The sequence below is a fragment of the Nerophis ophidion genome, linkage group LG17, assembly GCF_033978795.1.
Source record: "Nerophis ophidion isolate RoL-2023_Sa linkage group LG17, RoL_Noph_v1.0, whole genome shotgun sequence".
NCBI classification, from domain to species: Eukaryota; Metazoa; Chordata; class Actinopteri; order Syngnathiformes; family Syngnathidae; genus Nerophis; species Nerophis ophidion.
In genome coordinates this window covers 24,453,524-24,481,476 of record NC_084627.1, presented here as the reverse complement: position 1 = coordinate 24,481,476, position 27,953 = coordinate 24,453,524, and the positions used below count along the sequence as shown (strand labels likewise).

General features: G+C 41.7%; 1 protein-coding gene across 2 annotated transcripts in view; it reads right to left on the bottom strand.

The window, feature by feature from the left end:
• ark2ca (arkadia (RNF111) C-terminal like ring finger ubiquitin ligase 2Ca) overlaps positions 1-26,912 on the bottom strand; it is a 44,023-nt gene extending 17,111 nt beyond the window's left edge. For both annotated transcript variants that reach the window (XM_061876642.1, XM_061876641.1), the window contains exon 1: positions 26,782-26,912. In XM_061876642.1, the coding sequence (XP_061732626.1) occupies positions 26,782-26,842 (61 nt within the window). In that variant the 5' untranslated portion in view covers positions 26,843-26,912. The remainder of the gene's footprint in view (positions 1-26,781) is intronic.
• Between the last annotated feature and the right edge of the window lie 1,041 nt (positions 26,913-27,953).

Here is a 27,953-nt window from a genome sequence, read left to right as displayed (position 1 = left end):
TCTGTCTTCTTCTAATTGATATACTACAAGCTGGGCAATGTTTGCTCTGGTCTGGAACAACATGGCACACAATCAGAAACGCTGCCAATATAAAATTCAAATAATGTGTCATGAGACATGCCAATATAAATCAAATACAGGACAAAAGTAAAGGAAATTAAATTAACTCAAATATACCTACACACGAGGCATAATGATGCAAAATGTACACACAGCGAGCCTAAATAGCATGAATTGATTAACGTGGACCCCGACTTAAACAAGTTGAAAAACTTATTCAGGTGTTACCATTTAGTGGTCAATTTTACGGAATATGTACTGTACTTTGCAATCTACTAATAAAAATTTCAATCAATCAAGCACGGATTATTAGCACTCCGCGAAAGTCAATATCACCAAAAAAGCTCACCTTTGTGCATTCACGCACAGTATAAAACGTTTGGTGGACAAAATGAGACAAAAAGGAGTGGTATAAAACATGTCTTTCTGTGGCAGCGATGGAGAAAGCTGTACACGTAAACCAACTATGGTGAGTTCAAGGACCACCAAAATTAGTAGGACAAAACGGCGCTGGTCAAATACTGTGATCAGTGAAGCATAAACACAAATACATTGAACAGTGGGCTTTCTATCAATTAAGTTTTGTGTTATGTCTGTCCTCCTACAGAAACATTATTAAAACTACAAATATATTTCCCCCCCATTTTTTTCCATTTTTGGAAAAGGTCCAAGGAGCCACTGGTGCGGTGCTGAAGAGCTGCATGATGACAGGTATGATGACGGGATCATACTATATTTTTTGTTCTCGAGCAGTCCGGATTTTTCCAAGTCATCGTAGCTGGAAGGTGTACATTGTAAATTGACTGTACCATTTTTGATTCTGCAGAAGGATAAATGCCTTCATAAAAAGAGAAAAAAAACAGCTGATAAATTCCTCTGACAAAAGCCAAGAAATGTGTTCATCCCTTAGTTAATTTGTAGGCTATTCCTTGTTTCGCTGGTAAAAGATGATTGGAGTCACTGGGCCGTACCATTTTGGATTCCGGGGAATGAAGACAAAATAGTTTTCCTGTCCGTTCGCGAATTAGCATGTTACTTTACCATTTTTTAGTCAGTGGTATGGGAAACATTTCTAGGATACCTCACATCGGAATAAAAATTGTAATAATTATTTCCAAAACTCAAAACCAGTGAAGTTGGCACGTTGTGTAAATGGTAAATAAAAACCAAAAACAATGATTTGCCAATCCTTTTCAACCTACATTCAATTGAATAGACTGCAAAGACCAGACACTTAATGTTTGAACTGGAAAACTTTGTTCTTTTTTGCAAATATTAGCTCATTTGAAATTTAATGCCAGCAACATGTTTAAAAAAAAGCTGGCACAAGTTGCAAAAAAGACTGAGCAAGTTGAGGAATGCTAATCAAACACTTATTTGGAACATCCCACAGGTGAACATGCTAATTGGGAACAGGTGGGGGCCATGATTGGGTATAAAAGCAGCTTCCATGAAATGCTCAGTCATTCACAAACAAAGATGGGGCAAGTGTAGGGGTGTAATGGTACGTGTATTTGTATTGAACCGTCTCGGTAGGGGGGTTCCACAAGAACATATGAAGTAGCCGCCTATGCTAAAGTTCTAACAAGCTGCTCCGCTCCATTCTGCCTCTGTCTCCTGCACAGCACCCTGCATTGTCCCTCCCACACAACCATCTGATTGGTTACAACAGTAGCGATAACAAGCCTATCAGCAGTGCGTATTCAGAGCGCATGTCGTCAGCGCTTCAGCGTCGAGCTGATAGGCATTTAGCAGGGGAGCAACGGTCTCTCCCCAAGTTATACTAAACACTTCCAAGTCAACTACTTTCTAAACATCACTATGAGCCTGTTGACCTTCTAGAAACAAACTGCAGCTCAGCTCACTCGCAGTCCTGGCTTTAGGTGAAGGCTAGTTAGCTTTTAGCGTAACGTTAGCTCATTTTACGGTGTGTGTGTGTGTGCGTGTTACGGACAGTGTTGATTGAAGTGTGTTGACGGAGCAAAAAAGGACATTATGTTAAATGAAGAGTTTCTGTCTCTGATAATGTATATAATAATGTAAGTGCATCATAAAGCCTTAATGAACTCCTATTGCTATTGTACTATTTTTCAGCTATAGTTACATTAATCATTAGCAATGTAGCAGCCTTGTTTTGAATGGCAGGGTCCCTGCTATCACATGTTGATACAAATATAACATTTAAATAATAAAAAAATCAACTACAGGCTTCCCCAATGCTGTAATAAATTAAGCATGATGAGTTGACTTGAAACTGTTTAATGTTGCACTTTTTATATGTAGAAGAAAAGTTGTGTCATTGTATTTAATCTAAGCAACAACTTGAGACAGTTTGATGGGGACTAACATGGGCAGAATTATTATAGTGTTCCCAATGTTAAAAGGATCAAGCCATTGTGTACAAATTTGGTAAATAAATAACCAAAACATGTGTATTTTGTTGTTTTCTTACTGTACCGAAAATTAACCGAACCGTGACATCTAAACCGAGGTACGTACCGAACCAAAATTTTTGTATACCGTTACACCCCTAGGCAGGTGTGAATGAATGATGGATTCCCACTTCTCTGTGAGCGCTTTGAGTACATAACAATAGAAAAGCGTGATATAAATCTATCCATCCATCCATCCATCATCTTCCGCTTATCCGAGGTCGGGTCGCGGGGGCAGCAGCCTAAGCAGGGAAGCCCAGACTTCCCTATCTCCAGCCACTTCGTCTAGCTCTTCCCGGGGGATCCCGAGGCGTTCCCAGGCCAGCCGGGAGACATAGTCTTCCCAACGTGTCCTGGGTCTTCCCCGTGGCCTCCTACCAGCTGGACGTGCCCTAAACACATCCCTAGGGAGGCGTTCGGGTGGCATCTTGACCAGATGCCCGAACCACCTCATCTGGCTCCTCTCGATGTGGAGGAGCAGCGGATTTACGTTGAGCTCCTCCCGGATGGCAGAGCTTCTCACCCTATCTCTAAGGGAGAGCCCCGCCACCCGGCGGGGGAAACTCATTTCGGCCGCTTGTACCCGTGATCTTATCCTTTCGGTCATGACCCAAAGCTCATGACCATAGGTGAGGATGGGAACGTAGATCGACCGGTAAATTGAGAGCTTTGCCTTCCGGCTCAGCTCCTTCTTCACCACAACGGATCGATACAACGTCCGCATTACTGAAGACGCTGCACCGATTCGCCTGTCGATCTCACGATCCACTCTTCCCTCACTCGTGAACAAGACTCCTAGGTACTTGAACTCCTCCACTTGGGGTAGGGTCTCCTCCCCAACCCGGAGATGGCACTCCACCCTGTTCCGGGCGAGAACCATGGACTCGGACTTGGAGGTGCTGATTCTCATTCCGGTCGCTTCACACTCGGCTGCGAACCGATCCAGTGAGAGCTGAAGATCCCGGCCAGATGAAGCCATCAGGACTACATCATCTGCAAAAAGCAGAGACCTAATCCCGTGGCCACCAAACCGGATCCCCTCAACGCCTTGGCTGCGCCTAGAAATTCTGTCCATAAAAGTTATGAACAGAATCGGTGACAAAGGACAGCCTTGGCGGAGTCCAACCCTCACTGGAAACGTGTCCGACTTACTACCAGCAATGCGGACCAAGCTCTGACACTGATCATACAGGGAACGGACCGCCACAATAAGACAGTCCGGTACCCCATACTCTCTGAGCACTCCCCACAGGACTTCGCGAGGGACACGGTCGAATGCCTTCTCCAAGTCCACAAAGCACATGTAGACTGGTTGGGCAAACTCCCATGCACCCTCAAAAACCCTGCCGAGAGTATAGAGCTGGTCCACAGTTCCACGACCAGGACGAAAACCACACTGTTCCTCCTGAATCCGAGGTTCGACTATCCGGCGAAGCCTCCTCTCCAGTACACCTGAATAAACCTTACCGGGAAGGCTGAGGAGTGTGATCCCACGATAGTTGGAACACACCCTCCGGTCCCCCTTCTTAAAGAGAGGGACCACCACCCCGGTCTGCCAATCCAGAGGTACCGCCCCCGATGTCCACGCGATGCTGCAGAGTCTTGTCAACCAAGACAGCCCCACAGCATCCAGAGCCTTAAGGAACTCCGGGCGGATCTCATCCACCCCCGGGGCCTTGCCGCCGAGGAGCTTTTTAACTACCTCAGCGACCTCAGCCCCAGAAATAGGAGAGTCCACTACAGATTCCCCAGGCACCGCTTCCTCAAAGGAAGACGTGTTGGTGGGATTGAGGAGGTCTTCGAAGTATTCCCTCCACCGATCCACAACATCCGCAGTCGAAGTCAGCAGAACACCATCCGCACCATACACGGTGTTGATAGTGCACTGCTTCCCCTTCCTGAGGCGGCGTATGGTGGTCCAGAATTGCTTCGAAGCCGTCCGGAAGTCGTTTTCCATTGCTTCCCCGAACTCTTCCCATGTCCGAGTTTTTGCCTCCGCGACCGCTAAAGCTGCACACCGCTTGGCCCGTCGGTACCCGTCCACTGCCTCCGGAGTCCTATGAGCCAAAAGAACCCGATAGGACTCCTTCTTCAGCTTGACGGCATCCCTCACTGCTGGTGTCCACCAACGGGTTCTGGGATTACCGCCACGACAGGCACCAACAACCTTGCGGCCACAGCTCCAATCAGCCGCCTCGACAATAGAGGTTCGGAACATGGTCCACTCGGACTCAATGTCCCGCACCTCCCTCGTGACATGTTCAAAGTTCTCCCGGAGGTGTGAATTGAAACTCTCTCTGACAGGAGACTCTGCCAGACGTTCCCAGCAGACCCTCACAATGCGTTTGGGCCTGCCAGGTCTGTCCGGCATCCTCCCCCACCATCGCAGCCAACTCACCACCAGGTGGTGATCGGTAGAAAGCTCCGCCCCTCTCTTCACCCGAGTGTCCAAAACATAAGGCCGCAAATCCGATGACACCACTACAAAGTCGATCATGGAACTGCGGCCTAGGGTGTCCTGGTGCCAAGTGCACATATGGACACCCTTATGTTTGAACATGGTGTTTGTTATGGACAATCCGTGACAAGCACAAAAGTCCAATAACAAAACACCACTCGGGTTTAGATCCGGGCGACCATTCTTCCCAATCACGCCTCTCCAGGTTTCACTGTCGTTGCCAACATGAGCGTTGAAGTCCCCCAGTAGGACAAGGGAATCACCCGGGGGAGCACTTTCCAGTACTCCCTCGAGTGTACCCAAAAAGGGTGGGTATTCTGAACTACTGTTTGGTGCGTAAGCACAAACAACAGTCAGGACCCGTCCCCCCCACCCGAAGGCGAAGGGAAGCTACCCTCTCGTCCACTGGGTTGAACTCAAACGTGCAGGCTTTGAGCCGGGGGGCAACGAGAATTGCCACCCCAGCCCGTCGCCTCTCACTGCCGGCAACGCCAGAGTGGAAGAGGGTCCAGTCCCTCTCGAGAGAACTGGTTCCAGAGCCCTTGCTGTGCGTCGAGGTGAGTCCGACTATATCCAGCCGGAACTTCTCTACCTCGCGGACTAGCTCAGGCTCCTTCCCCCCCAGTGAGGTGACGTTCCACGTCCCAAGAGCTAGCTTCTGTAGCCGAGGATCGGACCGCCAAGTGCCCTGCCTTCGGCTGCCGCCCAGCTCACATTGCACCCGACCTCTATGGCCCCTCCTATGAGTGGTGAGCCCATTGGAGGGATGACCCACGTTGCCTCTTCGGGCTGTGCCCGGCCGGGCCCCATTGGGACAGGCCCGGCCACCAGGCGCTCGCCATCGTGCCCCAACTCCGGGCCTGGCTCCAGAGCGGGGCCCTGGTGACCCGCGTCCGAGCGAGGGAAATCTGAGTTCATTTTGTTGTAATTCCATAGAAGTCTTTGAGCTGCTCTTTGTCTGATCACTCACCTAGGACCTGTTTGTCTTGGGAGACCCTACCAGGGGGTATGAAAGCCCCCAGACAACATAGCTCCTAGGATCATTGGGACACGCAAACTCCTCTACCACGGTAAGGTAGCAGCTCAGAGAGGAGATACAAAATATATATATATAAATCTAATCCATTATTATTATTATAATTAGGCAAGGGTCACCACATTTTAAAGCAAAAAACTGAGCAAATTGTTAAACAGTTTAAGAACATTTCTCAACAAGGAATTTAGGGATTTTACCATCTAGGCTCCGTGGTATCATCAGAAGGTTCAGAGAATCTGGAGAAATCACTGTACGTAATAGATATTACGGTACTTCGATCCCTCAGGTGGTACTGCATCAAAAAGCGACATCAGTGTGTAAAGGATATCATCAAATGGGCTCAGGAACACTTCAAAAAAACACTGTTAGTAACTACAATTCGTCGCTACATCTGTAAATGAAAGTTAAAACTCTACAAAGCAAAGCAAAACCCATTCATCAACAACACCCAGAAAGGCCGCCGGCTTAGCTGGGCCCGAGCTCATCTAAGATGGACTGATGCAAAGTGGAAAAGTTTTGAACAACTTAAGCTGTACATCAAGCAAGAATGGGAAATAATTCCACCTGAAAAGCTTCAAAAATTGGTCTCTTCAGTTCCCAAACGTTTACTGAGTGTTGTTAAAAGGAAAGGTCATGTAACACGGTGGTAAAAATTCCTCTGTGCCAAATTTTTGCAGTAAGTTGCTGCCAATAAATTTTAGGCAGCACGGTAGAAGAGAGGGGTTAGTGCATCTGCCTCACAATACGAAGGTCCTGAGTAGTGCTGGGTTCAATCCCGGGCTCGGGATCTTTCTGTGTGGAGTTTGCATGTTCTCCCCGTGACTGTGTGGGTTCCCTCCGGGTACTCCGGCTTCCTCTCACCTCCAAAGACATACACCTGGGGATAGGTTGATTGGCAACACTAAATTGGCCCCAGTGGGTGAATGTGAGTGTGAATGTTGTCTGTCTATCTGTGTTGGCCCTGCGATGAGGTGTTGACTCGTCCAGGGTGTACACCGCCTTCCGCCCGATTGTAGCTGAGATAGGCACCAGCGCCTCCCGCGACCCCACAGGGAATAAGCAGTACAAAAGGGATGGATGGATGGATTATTTGCAAAACAAAATTAAGTTTATAAGTTCAAACATTAAATATCTTGTCTTTGCAGTCCCTTCAATTGAATATAAGTTGAAAAGGATTGTAAAATCATTGTATTATATATATATATATATATATATATATATATATATATATATATATATGTGTGTGTATGTTTGTATGTATCTTTGTGTATAGATATATATTTATATAAATATATGTTTGTGTTTAAATATATATATATAGGACTTTAAGCCTTAGCATCATAGCCAATTAACAAATCCCATTAAATAGATCATATCATGATGATGTCCGAGAGGTATCTATTAATTTAAATGTGTTTTGTGACATTGCTTTACATTGTCAGTTTTTTATGAGTATAAAAGGTAATTACATTTAGCATTATTATTCTTTTTATAAATATTAAAAAGATGCTTGCACGTATTGATATCTTAGCAAGAAAATAGGGTGCTTTAGGGTATCTTAAAAACTGAGTTTGGAAAAAATATACCTTTAGGATCTAATGTAAAGATGTAACGATAAACTGTATTGATGATAACTGCACTGCAGTAAAACTCCCGACGGTTAGTTGTACAGTCTTAAATAAAAATTATTTTTAAAAATGTGATAGATTACTGCACTTTGATAAACTCACAGACTGACTCGCGCCAGCTCGCTAGCGAAAAGGGGTCATAAAATGATTTGTTTTCCTACATTAAAACATTACCTTGTTGTCTACATAAAATGTAATGGTTCTGTGGTCAAATTTTGGATGGATTGTTTTACAGTTTGTCTTCAAAACGCTTTCTGACCATGATGCACCGTTTTGTGGGCGTTCTTATTTACATGCCTTCACTTCGACTGCCTCTTCTCCCCGTCAGCCATATTGTAGTTTTTAGCGCATCCATATCGAGTTTACTGGCAGATATTAGTTTGCACGATACGCACATTTTTTTAACAAGCCAGTCTGTCCCACAACAAGGGGATAGAGAAAAAGTAACTTATTGACTACAGCGTCAGACTATATTTGCGGACTCGCTCAAGGTTCTTTCGGTGAATTACTACCATACATGGACATTTCTGCTAACGTCACAATTGGGCACATTCCAAATGACTCTTTTAGATGAAGTGTGAAGGAAGGCTGGATTGTTTTATAAATCCCTCAACAATGCCTCCATGGTTTGATTTTTTAATTTTTGGGAGTTATTCAAATCCCAAATACACAAGAACAAGTACCAATAGTTAGAAAAAGTGGGTTTTGCACAATAGGTGCCTTTTAAATGCTTACATGAAAACAAGAACCATTAACATCTTCACTCATTAAGAAAGAACATACAGTTGTGATCAAAATTATTGAACCCCCACACAATTTTGGTGTTTTAGCAAGTTGGACATTTATTCCGTATTTTGTTTATAGTCATATCAAATAAAGAAGGGTCAAATGGACAAATGCAACTTAAATTGTAACACTGTATTTTACAAAATACCAAAAAAGGAAATTTTTCTTAATATCTCATTGACAAAATGATTCAACCCCCTAGTTACATGCATCATAGTACTTAGTAGAACACCCTTTGGCAGTAATTACATCCTTCAAACGTGATACATAACTGGACACAAGCTTCTTGCAACCATCTACAGGTATTTTAGCCCATTCCTCTTGGGCAAAGGCCTCCAGTTCATTCATATTCTTGGGCTTGCGTGCTGCAACTGCCTTCTTCAAGTCCCACCACAGGTTTTCTATAGGATTTAGGTCTGGCGACTGTGAAGGCCACTCCAGACTCTTCCAGCCCTTCTTCTGCAACCACTCTGATGTTGATTTGGAGGTATGCTTGGGATCGTTGTCCTTTTGGAAAATTCAATGTCTCGCAAGCCTCAGCTTCGTCACTGACTTCATGACATTTGCAACTTATATATCATGGAAGGAAATAGAATTCATAATGCTTTGAACACGCTGGAGATTCCCGGTACCTGAGGCAGAGAAACAGCCCCAGAGCATGATTGACCCCCCCACCGTGCTCTTCTCTTTGTAAGCTTCATTCTTTTCTCCTCCAGACATAACGTTGATTCATAGGCCCAAAGAGTTCCAGTTTTGTCTCATCACTCCATAGAAACGTTTCCCAAAACCTTTGGGGTGTGTCCAAATGATTTTTGGCATACTGGAGTCTATTTTTTCTTGTGCCTGGTAGTCAGAAGTGGGATGTGCCTGGGAGTTCTGGCATGGAGGCCTTCATCTCGCCTTATTGTCTGGGACGAAACCTGCGTTCCCCCCTCTGCAATGTCCTGTTGTAGTTCCTCAGCTGTTACCCGGGGGTTTTTCCCCACTGTACGCTTCAAATACCGGACAGCAGTTGCACACAGCATCCTCTTTCTACCAGGCCCAGGTAGTGTTTCCACTGTACCTTTAGCTTTAAACTTGCGAATTATGCTCCCAACTGTGTCTCTTGGAATGTGTAATGTCTTTGCTATTTTCTTATATGCATATACTTTCTTATGAAGAGAATTTACCTCCTCTCTTGACTTCTTTGACCACTCCCTGGACTTCACCATGTTGCAAATTCACCATTGACCATCTACAAGATGCTGAGCGTCACAGTCTTTTTCTATCAGTTTAATTGTTGCTCGTTATGGTTCTAATCACATCTACAGGTGTTTTCAAGACCTGATTGAAAAGACCTTATTCAAATGCTGTTCTTAAGAGTTATGATCTTCAAGGGGTTGAATAATTTTGTCAATGAGATATTAAGAGAAATGACACTGTTTGGTATGTTACAAAATATAATGTAATTCAAGTTGCATTTGTCTATTTAATTCATTTTTATTTGATATGACTATAAACAAAATACGGAATAAATGTCCAACTTGCTAAAACACCAAAACGCCACAACGCCTGCCAGAAATAATAAACAGTAATAAATCTTATTTTTTTTTTTCACGCACTTTGCAGTTGAATACATCTTAAAAGTACTGCAGTAAAAACCAATATTTAAAATATAAAAGCTTAGTCCTTAAAAGAGATCAAATGCGAAGTCTAAAACACGATCAGCGAAGCATAAGAAACACAAAACATGCCAAATAGTGGGTTTTCTAACAGTGTATCTATTCTTTTAGTTATTTAAAAACAGCTTAATTAAAAAATTGCACTGTGTGGATAAGTACTGTTTGAGCAAAATTAACAATACTGTGATAAAAATTATAACCTTAATATGAATTGTTCGCATCGTAACAGGTCTACTGTAACGCTGCACAAATGTCAGGAAATCTGGTGGGACTCAATACTTTGCTTTTTTGGAGGAGAAAAAAATGCGATAGTAACCTATGAATTGTTTTGACATTAGAAACAATACAGACATCTTGGCAATGGCTGCTCAGTACACGATAGGTAAAGCAGTCAATAACAAATAAAGCCAAACAAAATTATCTGTTTTTAGTCTTACTATGAAGAGACGCAGCTGCCAGGCAGTCTCCCTCTAGGACAGGGGTGCCCATTACAATTGCGAGATACCGGTCGAACGCGAAGGGTGTGTCAGTCGATCCCCATCCAGGCATTAAAAATATAGTCCTAAGAATGAACTATCATCAATCTTCACTATGACGTCACTTTCGTCACTTGATTGACATTTGCGACAAGCGAGGATATTTTGAGCTGACGCAGGCTGCTGTGAGCACAGTGTGAAGAAAAAAGACTAAGGAAGGCAAGAAACACCATTTATTTCAACAGACACTCGCATCGTACCTGCTGTCAAAACCCTAAAGGCCGACCGCACAGTTATTGTCTTCACAGTAGAAATGCTGCTCTATCCTACCTGCGCTAACAAAATAAAGAGTCTCAGAAAGTTAGTGCGCACAAGCTACACAGTTTGCCCTCAATGTATTTCTTGTAAAGTTTATCAAAACGAATACGGAAGCTGGACGACTAAGATTCCAAGCACCAATCACTATCATGTGGTATTGGACCGTAAGAAGAATATTTTTAGTCCTCCACAATGTAAATTCGAAATGTGGAAGTTATCAGCACTACAGTGAATCCAGTCTGATTTTAAATCAATGAAGGTCATTAGAAAAAGGTATTACACCTTCATGAAAGAAAGGAATCTATTCTACGTGTTATGGTTATGGTTTGAGTTTATTTCGAACATGCATACAATTACAACATGATACGTGTTAAACATGCTTGTAGTTTTATTAAACACCTTTAAGCATGTTAACAATATACTGTATGTATATATATATATTATATATATATATATATATATATATATATATATATATATATATATATACACACATATGATATATTATATCCTATACATATTCTCTCTGAGCTGACACCTTAACGTGGTAGAGGAGTTTGTGTGTCCCAATGATCCTAGGAGCTATGATGGCTTCCATGCCCCCTGGTAGGGTAGTACTGTAAAGTGCTTCCCCGGGTGATTCCCTTGTCCTACTGGGGGACTTCAACGCTCATGTTGGCAACGACAGTGAAACCTGGAGAGGCGTGATTTGGAAGAATGGCCACCCGGGTCTGAACCAGAGTGGTGTTTCGTTATTGGACTGTGTTTTTGTGCTCATCACAGATTGTCCATGTTCAAACATAAGGGTGTCCATATGTGCACTTGGCACCAGGACACCGTAAGCTGTAGTTCCATGATTGACTTTGTAGTTGTGTCATCGGATTTGTGGCCTCATGTTTTGGAGGGGCGGAGCTTTCTACCGATCACCACCTGGTGGTGAGTTGGCTGCGATGGTGGGGGAGGTTGCCGGACAGACCTGGCAGGCCCAAACACAGGGTCTGCTGGGAACGTCTAGCAGAGTTTCCTGTCAGAGAGAGTTTTAATTCCCACCTCCGGAAGAACTTTGAACATGTCACGAGGGAGGTGTGGACATTGTGTCCGAGTGGACCATGTTCCACACCTCTTTTGTCGAGGCGGCTGATTAGAGCTGTGGCCGCAAGGTAGTTGGTGCCTGTCGTGGCGGTAATCCTATAACCTGTTGGTGGACACAAGGGGTGAGGGATGCTGTCAAGCAAAAAAAAAGAATCCTATCGGGTTCTTTTGGCTCATAGGACGCCGGAGGCAACGGACAGGTACCGACAGGCCAAGCGGTGTGCAGCTTCAGCGGTCGAGGAGCCAAAAACTCGGACATGGGAGGAGTTCGGGGAAGCCATGGAAAACGACTTCCGGACGGCTTCGAAGCGAATGGACCACCATCAGGAAGGGGAAGCAGTGCACTGTCAACACCATGTATGGTGACCTCGACTGCGGATGTTGTGGATCGGTGAAGGAAATACTTCGAAAACCTCCTCAATCCCACCAACACGTCTTCCTATGAGAAAGCAGCGTCTGTGGAATCCATGGTGGGCTATCCTATTTCTGGGTTAGAGGTTGCTGAGGTAGTTAGCTCCTCGGTGGCAAGGCCCCGGGGTCGGATGACATCCGCCTGGAGTTCCTTTAGGCTCTGGATGCTGTGGGGCTGTCTTGGTAGACAAGACTCTGCAGCATCATGTGGACATCGGGGGCGGTACCTCTGGATTGGCAGACCAGGGTGGTGGTCCCTCTCTTTAAGAAGGGGAACCGGAGGGTGTGTTCCAACTATCATGGGATCACACTCCTCAGCCTTCCTGGTAAGGTCTATTCAGGTGTACTGGAGAGGAGGCTACGCCGGATAGTAGAACCTCAGATTTAGGAGGAACAGTGTGGTTTTCGTCCTGGTCGTGGAACTGTGGACCAGCTCTATACTCTCTGCAGGGTCCTTGAGGGTGCATGGGAGTTTGCCCAACCGGTCTACATGTGCTTTGTGGACTTGGAGAAGGCATTCGACCGTGTCCCTCAGGAAGTCTTGTGGGAAGTGCTCGGAGAGCATGGGATATCGAACTGTCAGATTGTGGCGGTCCGCTCCCTGTATGATCAGTGTCAGAGCTTGGTCCGCATTGCCGGCAGTAAGTCGGACACGTTTCCAGTGAGGGTTGGACTCCGCCAAGGGTGCCCTTTGTCACCGATTCTGTTCATAACTTTTATGGACAGAATTTCTAGGCGTGGTCAGGGCGTTGAGGGGTTTCGGTTTGGTGGCTGCAAGATTAGATATTTGCTTTTTGCAGATGATGTGGTCCTGATGGCTTCATCTGGCCAGAATCTTCAGCTTTCACTGGATCGGTTCCCAGCCTAATGTGAAGCAATTGGGATGAAAATCAGCACCTCCAAGTCCAAATCCATGGTTGTAGCCCGGAAAAGGGTCAAGTGCCATCTCCGGGTTGGAGAGGAGACCCTATCCCAAGTGGAGGAGTTCAAATACCTCAAAGTCTTGTTTAAAAGTGAGGGAAGAGTGGATCCTAAGATCAACAGGCGGATCTGTGGGGCGTCTTCAGTAATGCGGACGCTGTATCGATCCGTTGTTGTGAAGGTGCTGAGCCAGAAGGCAAAGCTTTCATTTTACCGGTCAATCTACGTTCCCATCCTCACTTATGGTCATGAGCTTTGGGTTATGACTGAAAGGACAAGATCACTGGGACATTATTTTTCTCCGCCGAGTGGCGGGGCTCTCCCTTAGAGATGGGGTGAGAAGCTCTGCCCTCCTGAGGGAGTTCAAAGTAAACCCGCTGCTCCTCCACATCGAGGGGAGCCCGATGAGATGGTTCAGGCATCTGGTCAGGGTGCCACCTGAACGCCTCCCTAAGGAGGTGTTTAGGGCACGTCTGACCGGTAAGAGTCCACGGGGAAGACCCAGGACACGTTGGGAACGCCCCGGGATCCCCCGAGAAGAGCTGGAAGAAGTGGCTGGGGATTGGAAAGTCTGGCCGTCCCTGCTTAGGCTGCTGTCCCCGCGACCCGACCTCGGATAAGCAGAAGATGATGAATGGTTGGAAAATCTATTAATAATATACAGTATATACAGTACAGGCCATAAGTTTGGACACACCGTCTCATGTGTTTTCTTTATTTTCCTGACTGCATACATTTCATTGTCACTAAAGGCATTACAAACTATGAATGAACACATGTGGAGTTATGTACTTAACAAAAAAAGGTGAAATAACTGAAAACATGTTTTAAATTCTAGTTTCTTCAAAATAGCCACCATTTGCTCTGAATACTTTTTCGCACACTCTTGGCATTCTCTCGATGAGCTTCAAGACGTAGTCATCTAAAATGATTTTCACTTCACAGATGTGCTTGAGGCTCATCGACAGAATGCTAAGAGTGTGCAAAGCAATAATCAGAGCAAAGGGTGGCTATTGTGAAGAAACTAGAATACAAAACATGATTTCAGTTATCTAACCCTTTTTTTGTTAAGTACATAACTCCAAGTGTTCATTCATAGTTTTGATGCTTTCAGTGACAATCTACGATGTAAATAGTCATGAAAATAAAGAAAACACATTGAATGAAGAGAAGGTGTGTCAAAAATACTGTACTCTCTTTTTACAGGCACGATGGAGCATTGTCGTTACGTCGTGATTGCTGGTTTTACGAGCAGAGGAGCATGTTCGGCAGCGCACAATCATGGAGTACTTACAAGCAGACACTGTGTAAACAGAAAAGAGAGAACGGACGCAATTTGGCTTAAAAACTAACGATAAAGGTAAAGCTATAACACGGAAATACCCTCAGGAAGATGGCTAGCTAGCTAGCAGACAACATCCATCAACAGTCGGCAGTGTTTTAGCTACTTCTAAAGCACTAATCTTCGCCTCCATGGCAACACATAAAGTGAGTTTTTTATACAAGTACCCTCCCTGCAGGATATAGCTAAACATGCTTCACTACACACTGTCGGAGGATACGATAGCTCACCGGCGTCACAATGTAAACAAATGCCATGGGTGGATATATAATGATACCAAGTACAATAGCGTATCTGGTTGATACTACTATGATTATATCAATATTTTTTATCATCACAAAATCTTTTGAACTTTGCGTCTATAACAGTCCGGATGGATCTATTCCTCTTTGGTCTGGACGACACAACGTCCACAGTTCCCCCCAAAAATTTGAAATGTGGACTCGTCAGGCCACAGAACACTTTTCCACTTTGCATCAGTCCATCTTAGATGAGATCGGGCCCAGCGAAGCCGGCGCCGTTTCTGGGTGTTGTTGATGAATGGCTATGACTTTGCATAGTAGTTTTTAACTTGTACTTACAGATGTAGCGACAAACTGTAGTTACTGACAGTGGTTTCTTGAGCCCATGCGGTGATATCCTTTACACACTGATGTCACTTTTTGATGCAGTACCGCCTGAGGGTTCAAAGGTCACGGGCATTCAATGTTGATTACGCATACGTGCAGTGATTTCTTCGGATTCTTTGAACTTTTTGATATTACAAACCGTAGATGATGAAATCCGTAAATTCCTTGCAATAGCTCTTTGAAAAATGTTTTTAAAGTGTTAAACAATTTGTTCACAAAGTGGTAACCTTCGCCCCATCTTTGTTTGTGAATGACTGAGCATTTCATGGAAGCTGCTTTTATACCCAATCAGGGCACCCACCTGTTCCCAATTATCCTGTTCACCTATGGGATGTTCCAAATAAGTGTTTGATGAGCATTCCTCAACGTTCTCACTCTTTTTTTCCACTTGTGCTGCTTTTTTGAAACATGTTGCACATCAAAATGCAAAAAATAAAGTTTACCAGTTCAAACGTTAAGTAATTTGTCTTTGCAGTGTATTCAATTGAATCCAAGTTGAAAAGGACGTGCATATCATTATATATTTTTTTTAATTTACCATTTACACAACGTGCCAACTTCACTGGTTTTGGGTTTAGTATATATCTATTATATATATATGTTTTTTGTTTTTTTTACATAAAGATGAGGTCGATCACCTTATCTTGGTCATTTGAAAAGTAGCACGCCTGCTGGAAAAGTGTGGTCACCCCTGCTTTGAAATGATGTTCGTCACCATGTCCCACTGTTAGTGTTTTGTTTTGTTTTTTTACACTTAAAAGGGCTGTTGCAACTTACTCACAGTTAAATTTTTCAGAACAACAATTATAACAAGAACAACATTGACTAACTTCAGTTACCATTGGTGGTTTAAAGGGGAACTGCACTTATTTTTTAATTTTGCCTATCGTTCACAATCATGAGAGACAAAAACACACGTCCTTTTTTTTTAGGATTTTTAAGACGATAAAAAAAACTCTTGAAAGATGCGGCTGATGGGGGTCACCGTTGTAGCCATCAAAGCCCTCTAAAACAACTTCAAAAGCTGCCCATCAACTTGTTATATACACACACTTTCGTAACAATATCCATCCATCCATTTTCTACGCTTATTCCCTTTTGGGTCGCGGGGGGCGCTGGCGCCTATCTCAGCTACAATCGGGCGGAAGGCGGGTACACCCTGGACAAGTCGCCACCTCATCGCAGGGCCAACACAGATAGACAGACAACATTCACACTCACATTCAAACACAATATGTAATACCGTATTTCCTTGAATTGCCGCCAAGGCGCTAATTAATTTAAAACCTCTTCTCACTCCTGCGCTTACCAAAGGCCTGCGGTAAAAGTAAGCATGCGCTAATTATTTTAAAACCTCTTCTCACTCCGCACTTACCAAAGGTATGCAGTAAAAAGTTGAGTGTGATGTAAGCTTTGACCTAAATCCTACTGAATAGCTCTTAATCTTCTTCCTTTATGCAATTTCAAATTACCGGTATTAAAAGCAGCCTCCTCTATTTTGAAAATGATGACAGGGAAGTGTCACGAGTTTGACCATGCGGTAATACTAAGCATGCGCAAATTATATTGGGAAGCGAGTTTGACCCGGCAGTAATTCAAGGCAGGCGCATACTATATGCCCTGTGGCAATTCAGGGAAACATAGTATTTTCACTATTTACCGTATTTTGATTATTTTAATGAATGCTGGGACTGATTTCTTAAGCGCATTGATTTTGTTTCCATAGTAACGCACTTCCAACTTCTGACAAGAAATGTGTGTTACCACTGCTGGAAACTTTGTAACAGACAACAAAGAGGACTATTTTTGGACAAATGAGGATTCACAATCTTATCTTTTTGAAGTTGAATATACGTAGGAGGAACTACAGCTTATAGAAGCCAGTAAGAAGGAAGGGTGAGACATTAGAGAAGACGGAAACCGAGAGAGTGTGGTGAAAGTGTCTTTGTCACTATAAACGTGGAACTTGGAGCCAAGCTATTTTTACAAAAATGGAGTGCTTACCCAAAATCAATAGGAAAAAAAACGTCCCCGGCCAGCTGACCATAGGAACAACTGTTCGTTGAGTAAGTCACTATATATTGATAATGATACATGCAGCACATCATGCGTGTTATTACAGCTACAGTGCATATACTGCCTGGCTAGCTGTGTACAAACAAAACATGAAATGTGGGCTAATAGTTTACAGATACTATAATAACATTGTTCATATTTTTCAGTACAGGTTACTGTCCTATCGCAGTGTTGTACATTACAAACTCAAACGTCTATCGTGCTGACGTATGAACTAGCTTCTCTCTCTCTGTAGTTAGCTATCACGGCTAATACCGAAGCATGCTGATGTGTTACTACGCTAGAAAGAGTTCCTCAGTGTTCGCTCTTACAATAACAATGTCACTACAGCTTAGTTATTATACGGTTTACGGAACGTAAATGAAATAATGTTTATGTTTTTTAAATGCATTTTTAAAGTGATTTAGAGGTAAAAAATATTGCTCCCATTAGCTGCATTGCAAGCCACCAAGAACAAGCCGATGTTTACATGTTAGACTACAAAAAAATAAAACTTTTTGTGTTCTTGTGTCTCATAAGGATTGTGAATGATTGGCAAAATTCCCCCAAAAAGTGAAGTTCCTCTTTACCACAACACATTTGTGTGAAAACGGTCGATATTCTTCAAAATTACTAAGTTTGTCTGATTAGAATTTTTATCGGCACAAATAAAACGATTGGTGTCACTCACCCTGTCTCGTCACGAAGGGAGCGCTTGCACACATCAAAAGCAGTCCAAGATAAGCAACGAACAATTTGCAGTCATGTTGTTATTATAGAATTTATTTATAAACCCCCGTTTCCATATGAGTTGGGAAATTGTGTTGGATGTAAATATAAACAGAATACAATGATTTGCAAAGCCTTTTCAACCCATATTCTATTGAATGCACTAAAAAAGACAAGATATTTGATGTACAAACTCATAAACTTGTTTTTTTTTTGCAAATAATAATTACCTTGGAATTTCATGGCTGCAACATGTGCCAAAGTAGTTGGGAAAGGGCATGTTCACCAATGTGTTACATCACATTTTCTTTTGACAACACTCAATAAACATTTGGGAACTGAGGAAACTAATTGTTGAAGCTTTGAAAGTGGAATTCTTTACCATTGTTGCTTGATGTACAGCTTAAGTTGTTCAACAATCCAGGGTCTTGTTGTCGTATTATAAGCTCCATAATGCGCCACACATTTTCGATGGGATACATGTCTGGACTGCAGGCTGGCCAGGAAAGTACTCGCACTCTTTTACTACGAAACCACGCTGTTGTAACACGGGGCTTGGCATTATTTTGATTAAATAAGCAGCAGCGTCCATGATAACGTTGCTTGGATGACAACATATGTTGCTCCAAAACCTGTATGGACCACTCAGCATTAATGGTGCCTTTACAGATGTATAAGTTACCCATGCCTTGGCAACTAATGCACCCCCATACCATCACAGATGCTGGCATTTGAACTTTGCTCCTAGAACAATCCGGATGGTTATTTTCCTCTTTGTTCCGGAGGACAGCACATGCACAGTTTCCAAATATAATTTGAAATGTGGACCTCGTCAGACCACAGAACACTTTTCCACTTTGCATCAGTCCATCTTAAATGAGCTTGGGCCCGGCGAAGCCGGCGTCGTTCCTGGGTGTTGTTGATAAATGGCTTTGGCTTTGCATAGTAGAGTTTTAACTTGCACTTACAGATGTAGCGACCAACTGTAGTTACAGACAGTGGTTTTATGAAGTGTTCCTGAGCCTATGTGGTGATATCCTTTAGACACGGATGTGGGTTTTTGATGCAGTACCGCCTGAGGGATCAAAGGTCCGTAATATCATCACTTACGTGTAGTGATTTCTCCAGATTCTCTGAACCTTTTGATGATTTATACGGACCATAGATGGTAAAATCCCTAAATTCCTTCCAATAGCTCGTTGAGAAACGTTGTTCTAAAACTGTTCGACAATTTGCTTACAAATTGGTGACCCTTGCCCTATCCTTGTTTGTGAATTGGTTAACATTTCATGGAAGCTGCTTTTATACCCTTGAATGGCACCCACCTGTTCCCAATTAGCCTGCACACCTGTGGGATGTTCCAAATAAGTGTTTGATGAGCATTCCTCAGCTTAATCAGTATTTATTGCCACCTTTCCCAACTTCTTTGTCACGTGTTGCTGGCATCATATTCTAAAGTTAATGATTATTTGCAACAAAAAAAAATGTTTATCAGTTTTAACATCAAATATGTTGTCTTTGTAGCAAATTCAACTGAATATGGGTTGAAAATGATTTGCAAATCATTGTATTCCGTTTATATTTACATCTAACACAATGTCCCAACTCATGTGGAAACGGGGTTTGTACATTCAATGACAGATAACACTAACTATCCAAATAGGTATGATTGGCTAACAACATCCACAACTGGTAGCTACGTCGTTACGTCCCGAAAACCTTAAGAAGGCGGGATATAACACTTGAAATACATTTCAAAGTTAGCGCCCTCTGGACTTTCGTCTAAATGTTGCAAACAGCCCCGTTAACAGTTAATACAGATATTTAAAACAAAAAAATACAGTTAACGTTTTTTTTTTTTTAAAGGTGTTATTTCTTGTTTTCTGGTGTCCTATGGGAAAATTTGAGGTGTTCAACTTTGGAGCTTTACAGTGAAGTCTCCTAAGTAAGCGCAGCCGCAAGTTGAATCGACTGTCAGGGACAGCTGAAAATGGGAGCACATAAAGAGTGAGGGGGGGGAAACGTCTTAGTGACAGCACAGTGTGTAGGGTGGAGAAGGGAAGAAGAGGGTGGTTTGGAGGAGGTGCAAGGGCACATGGAAAATCAGCAAAAAGCACACTGAAGGTTAGGAAGAAAACTACAGTCTTTATTGGAAAATATTAGTGTATATACTGTATGCGTGTGTGGCACTGTGAGATAATAGTGATATAGAGTCCTGCGTAACAACAATAATAACATGCAAATAAGAGGCAGAAGGGAAGGCAAGGCCCGACCATCATGCTCTCTGTAGGGTTAACAGAACAGAAGCAGCATCCAATGAGTAGATGTGTATGCTTTACATCACATTTCAGTACAGCAGGGACGTCTCTACACAAAGATTACATTGGAATCTGCTGTTCAATGTGGACAAAATAAAAGTAGAACAAATGACCATGCATTGAGGATCTAATCATACAAGAACATGAGGTAGAAAAACCACAACCAAATAATTAATACAAAAGAAAGGACATTTTGATTCTAAAAAAATAAAACAGCTCTACAGCAGTGTGAGGATACGCATCCCTGTAAAGTGGATAGCATTTTGACTGAGGTTGCATGGTTATAAAACAACTGGACTATTTTTGTTTTGCTGCACATGGAAATTTGATGCTTAAACTGAGCAAAATGCTTTCACACGTGGACGGGGAATTTAAGATATACAATCAGCTGCCATAATATTAGGTAAACAATGTAATGAGATCCCATACAAAAGCTGTATTGAACAAAAATGTATTGATAAAAGATAATCATTTGCTGCATGCAGAAATTATTGATATATGCATATATCATATTAAACAAGAGCAGAAATTGTATTTTTTTAACTGCTTTCAACAAAACTTTATGAATAGTAGAGATTCCAGGTAAAGGTGCAGATTGAGAATTTGTATTTGTTTTTTGTAGTGTTCTTATTTCCTATGTTCTTACATTTTATAATTTTTTTCTTTAATTATTACATGAAACTTTTACGAAGAAAAAAAAATTGGGTCAATGCAGAAATAGTATTTGTACGTTTTATTTATCTCTTATGTAGCTAAATCATGTAAACTAAACGTTAAAAAAAAATAATAATAAAAAAGCGGCAACGTATCCGCTATTTAGATGTACTGTTTGTGGAAAGCAGACCTCCACCAAGACTGAAAAATGATCCTTTAAACATACAGATCACAGCAAATATTTGTGATTTTGTTGAATAGAAAAAGCCAAATAACGGGCAAGTGACGCAGAGTTTAGGCTCTGAAAGGCACCCTTGATTAAAAAATGTATAAATAGGTATTTGTCATTAGCTTCACACGTTATTCACTGAGCAATTGAGTACAACTTTTTAACAAATTCCATGAATAAACAAATTATAGCCCCTATTTAGTTAACATAGTCGCAGGAGGGTCTTTAACTAAAGTGCAAAAAAAAACACTGGCAATCACAGCTTTTTCTATCCAAAAGATGGCAGAAGCTGCATCGTGAGTAGTCAGCCTCTCACAGCTCTGCATGCACTTTAAACTGTTGGCTGCGCTGCTCAGCTGTTGGTGTGACACAATTATTGTGGGCATATAATTATGAGCGGTGTTGATGCTGTCTGCAACTGGTTGTTCCATTGCACAATTAAAATATTTGTTATGTTCCTGCTGTGTTGTAATTAACAAATGACCATGTAGTCCACCATAGCTATACTTTTATTTTGCAATTTTTCATGCAATCATAATCCTGCTTTAATGGATGTAATAATTACCGGTGAAATGAAAATCCGCGCAAAATTAATGACGGCTAGTATTACCTTTCTACTTTTAATTACCGTAAAATTGTGATTCATTACCACACTTTCAAAAACTCAGTAGTACTGCTCACGTTTTAAGCACATTAAACTATATATACTGTGATGATAACAATAAACTGTGATCATTTTGGTCACAATAACTGTGATAAGGAAATTGTGCATTGTTACATCCCCATGTGCTTCCAATCAAAACCCGAATCTACACCTTTATCAAGAACCTCTCCTAAATGTAACAATTTATTTCTTTGCACATACTGGACAGGTTGAAATCGGTTGAATTGCTGTTGGAGTACACCAAAACATTTCTATAGCAATAAACTGAATTAGGTGTTCAAAAAAATTACAAAGTTCATTTTGTCACAATTTTGGGATTCAAAAAAAATAAATGGTATGGAAACAAGGGTAGAAGAAAAAAAAACTATAAAATATATATATGCATGTATGTATAAGTAATATTTAGGGCTTTAATGATAAACCGATTAAATCGATTATTCGATTTGAAAAAAACAAACATTTAATTTTTATTCTGTGGGTGCGATTAATCGTTTACGTGTAACCAATAAAGATGTATCAAATCAGGACGGCATAAAGTGCCTGGAACTTTAAATATGTGAAAATAGTTTCAAAAGCGTCCACATGAGTGTGGCGATGTGAAGGAGCCATGACATATAATATTTGTATCAATGCACAAATGTTTAAAGTGCGATGGATGGATGATGTGCATTTTGGAAAAAAAATATTAAGGCTATTAATTGTGTTTTGTCTGATTACCCGATTAATCAAACAAAATCATCGCTTGTCGATTACTTAAATATTCAATGGCTGCAACCCTAATACGAATACAATATGGCTTTGTGTTTGGAACAGGACAAAATGTAAAACATGTTGTACACAAATCTGCTAAATGCATGTGTGATGAGCAGTTAATGTAACTACTGTATTTTCCGAACAATAAGCCACACCCACTCAATTTTAGACGAAAACATTAAAATCAAATATATATGTTAGCCGCCAACTATAAGCCGCGCGTATATACTGGTACGTTGTGAAATGAAATATTTACATAGAAAGATTTTGTAAATATTTATTTACATTCCTTAATTGTAATTGATGTATTTGTTTATCATTTATCGGATGAAAATATGTTCTCCTTTTTTAAATAAGGTTCAAGATGTTTATCAGAATACTTCTTTTGCGTACTTTATAAACACTTTAAGTTCAAACAGTTTCTTAAAAGTGGGTCAATCTAGTAAATTCTTTGACTTTTTTTTTTTCTTAATCCAGTCCATAATTTAGCCGTTAGCAAAGAAAAAGACCTAGATTACCTGCATGTTTGTATAAACTGCAGGGTTGAAAGCTTTCTTACAGTCCAGAAATTAAGGAAATTCTGACATCAAAGGTCATCAATACTGCATAAATGATAAAACTCTTGTATAGGATGTCATTGAAATGTGCAGGTGTATCTAATGTTGTGGCCAGTGAGTGCACCGGTGCAGTGGACCATCCTTAAAAGGGAAAAATATCAAATAAATAAATTTGCTGTCGGCCAATTGGTGAACATTTTTTGGAGAATCAGGGTGGTGGTCTCAATGCACCTTTGCTAAGATTTGAGGATGGAGAGTTGGATCAAGCCTTGGCTGTGATCGAACCGTCTTTTTGGAGAAGGGGGGGAGGTTGATGTTATAAGGGGGTGGCAGGGAGTATCAAAATGTATCCACTTTACAGAAATTTACAGCAGAATGTTGTCTATTTACACGTAATGGGAGAATCACAATGAGTAGTTCAGTCTAATTCAGTGGTTCTTAACCTGGGTTCGATCGAACCCTAGGGGTTCGGTGAGTCGGCCTCAGGGGTTTGGCGGAGGTCAAAACACAATCCGACTCATCGTATGAATACAAACGTCTCTCTATCGGCGTAATATGAATACGGCAACAGCTGAATGATTTGTAGGTGTGTAATTTGTTGTAAGTTTATGCACTGTTGGTTTTGTTGTCTGAACAAGGTGATGTTCATGCACTGTTCATTTTGTTCACCAGTAAAAAAAAAAAACAACGTTGTCACACTTTAGTATGGGAACATATTCACTATTAATTAGTTTCTTATTAACATGCAAATTAGTAACATATTGGTTCCTAACTACTCATTATTATGTACTTATTAATGCCTTATTCGGCGTGGCCTTATTATAACCCTAACCCTCTAACCCTGACCCTAACCAAATAACTCTGAATTAAAGCCTACTGAAACCCACTAATACCCACGACGCAGTCTGATAGTTTATATATCAATGATGAAATATTAACATTGCAACACATGCCAATACAGCCTTTTTCCATCCATCCATTTTCTACCGCTTATTCCCTTTTGGGGTCGCGGGGGGGGCTGGCGCCTATCTCAGCTACAATCGGGCGGAAGGCGGGGTACACCCTGGACAAGTCGCCACCTCATCGCAGGGCCTACAGCCTTGTTAGTTTACTAAATTACAATTTTAAATTTCCCAGGAGTTTCGTCTTCCAAACGTCGTGTAATGATGACGTGTATGCAAGACGTCACGGGTTTTTAGGAAGTATGAGCACTGCGCGCACACACAGCTAAATGTCGTCTGCTTTAGCGGCATAATTATACAGTTTTTTGTCGGACATCTGTGTTGCTGAATCTTTTGCAATTTGTTCAATTAATATTGGAGAAGTCACAGTAGAAAGATGGAGTTGGGAAGCTTTAGCCTTTAGCCACACAAACACACCTTTCAATTCCTTGTTTAAAATTCCTGGAGGTGAAATTTTCCTATGGATCAGAGCGCGGTCTGATCCCGACCACATGTCAACCAGCAGGTTTCGGTGAGAAAATTGTGGTTAAAAATTCAGTTCTTACCGGAGAACCTAGTAAATGTGTCTAAAAACATGGGAATCCGTCCCAATGCAATCAAGTTTTTTTTTTTTTCTAGTCCGTCGCTATCAATATCCTCAAACAGGAATGTTTCATCCTCGCTCAAATTAATGGGGAAATTGTCGTTTTCTCGGTCCGGATAGAACTTTTTGTTGGAGGCTCACATTAAAAACAATGTGAATATGTGAGGAGAAATCAAACATGTGAAGTCATCGTCTGCGACTTCCGGTAGAGGCAGGGCTTTTCTGTTAGCACCGAAAGTTGCAAACTTTATCGTGGATGTTCTCTACTAAATCCTTTGAGCAAAAATATGGCAATATTGTGAAATGATCAAGTATGACACATAGAATGGACCTGCTATCCCCGTTTAAATAAGAAAATCTCATTTCAGTAGGCCTTTAAGTCTTTGTTACTTAGAATATGTTCCCCTAGTGTCCAAATAACTCTAAATTAAGTCTTTGTTAATTAAAATATGTTCCCCATACTAAAGTGTTACCAAAAACATATAACTTTGTCTTGAATTTGAAAAAAAAAAATACATTTTATTTTTCACTAAAGAAGGGTTCGGTGAATGCGCATATGAAACTGGTGGGGTTCGGTTCTTCCAACAAGGTTAAGAACCCCTCCATCCATCCATTTTCTACAACTTATTCCCTTTTGGGGTCGCGGGGGGCGCTGGCGCCTATCTCAGCTACAATTCGGGCGGAAGGCATCGTACACCCTGGACAAGTCGCCCCCTCATCGCAGGGTCAACACAGATAGACAGACAACATTCACACTCACATTCACACACTAAGGACCATTTAGTGTTGTCAATCAACCTATCCCCAGGTGCATGTCTTTGGAAGTGGGAGGAAGCCGGAGTACCCGGAGGAAACCCACACATTCACGGGAGAACATGCAAACTCCACACAGAAAGATCCCGAGCCTGGGATTGAACCCAGGACTGCAGGACCTTCGTATTATGAGGCAGACGCACTAACCCCTCACCGTGAAGCCAGGTTAAGAACCACTGGTCTAATTGTTATTGGCAAAGACAGTTGTAAAATCAACACAAAGTCTATTGGGTTTTGTCTACAAGGTGTTATTCTTTAGTCAAGTTACACAACAGAAGGCATGAGTGAATTGGTGTTGTTGTCGTAGGGTTTTTTTTGTTTTGTTTTTTTAGATGCCAATGTCGTCTTCGGATGGAAAAGAAGAAATGAAGAAGAAGAAGAAGAAGGGGTTCACAAGAACAGCTAGATGCAGAGAAACAGGCAGAGGCTATACGGCAGACAGCAGCAGATGATCGTTAGCTACACAATGGAGGGGGGACACAAAGGTCTGAGAAATGCGGAATGTGGAGCCAGCCTCGATACTATGGAACAGGGAAAAAAAGAAACACAAATAAAAGCACAATGAAATCATCGGTGCCACACTTTGCATGTAGAACTGTGCAACAATCAGAAGGGATTAGCAGCACAATGACGACGGCCTCTCCCCCTGCACTGATGATTAATATTAGTAGTAGTAGTAGTAGCAGCAGTACGTCACATTTTAGATTTCGCCTAACTGCCAACGAGCCTCTTCGTTTAAAGTCATGTTTTAAAAATAAAAAAAACACTGAATGACGCAGGTGGATGTTTGAGGTAAGACTGCCACTTGCGCACAATTAAGTCAATAAAGAGGCATCTTGAGAAATGAGCAATGGAGATTAAACCTTACTTTATGTACGACGCTTAAATAATAGCTAGCTATTAGCAGGCGACAATGACAATTGAAAATAAAAATGTGACTTCGACTTGTCAAAACGCTGACTGGCAGGTGCTCACCGAGATTGGTACGACGAAATAAATCATGAATATATATTTCATGTTAAATATTTAGTATGAATATGTATGTTGAGATGACGCCAGTTAGCAAGACAGCTAGTGTTAGCGGCGCTGTTTGCTAGCAGGTGTCAGCTCTGTTTACATCATTAAAGACATCAAAGATATAAAATTGCTTATTTTGTTCCTACTATATTAATACAAAAAAAAAAAAAAAAGGAAGGAAACAAATGTACTCATACCTCTATTTCTAACCGAGCCAAAGACGGGGAGAACCAGATAGCCGACATGGACTAACACCATCCTGCGTCCTCCTTCTTTGTTGAGCCGAGGGAGACAGATGGTCCATGGAAGTGATCCCCGCCGGTACCACCCCTCCACCCCCCTGCTTGCTGCACATTCAAGCCGACACGCACACGCCCATCACGGGGAGGAAATAACCAATCACCCGAGCGTATCTCCGTCCAATCACGCAGACTGCCAATAGGCTAAGCCAATGGCACGACTAGGAGGGGCCGCTGAGCTCTGATTGCCCGCCTCCACAATCTACAGCCAATCACACTTCAACGCTTCTATCCATCCATCCATCATCTTCCGCTTATCCGAGGTCGGGTTTGTAATACTACAAAAAAAGTGAGAGACAACACTAAAGCAGTGGTTCTCAACCTTTTTTCAGTGATGTACCCCCTGCGAACATTTTTTTAATTCAAGTACCCCCTAATCCGAGCAAAGCATTTTTGGTTGAAAAAAAGAGATACAAAATAAAATAACAAACATACATCAATCAATCAATCAATCAATATTTACTTATATAGCCCTAAATCACTAGTGTCTCAAAGGGCTGCACAAACCAAACTCACACCCAGTGGGACATATACTGTACATATACCTTTACTGTACAAACATTCATATACAAATTCTGTTCATATACAAGTAAATATACATACATGCACATAATCATGTTTCATCAAACATATATCAACGTTGTTGACTTAGGGTAAACTGGGTAACACAAGGCATATTGACAGTGCCTAAACCATTGTTACTATAACAATCTACAAGATTAATTTAGGTTGCCTTTCATCTTTCGGTATTCCTTCTTTTTTTTTTTTTTCATTTATTTTATTTATTTTTTTATCATCTTTCTAGCTATCATTATGTATACGTATTGTTGCATTTGAACAACTTTATTGTTGATAATAGAGGTAAACTATTGGTTTTGTTCATTATCAATAGCGCTTTTTCTATTGGTATTTGTATTGCTCCAGTTTTAGTGTAAAAATGCTCATTGTCCGTACTATAGTATTTATTTCATTAACTGCTTATTTGCTATCACTTTTACGATCATATTTGTACATATTATGTATGTGCTGGTGTTGTTCTATTGTTGTTGTTGTTATTGTTGTATTTGCTG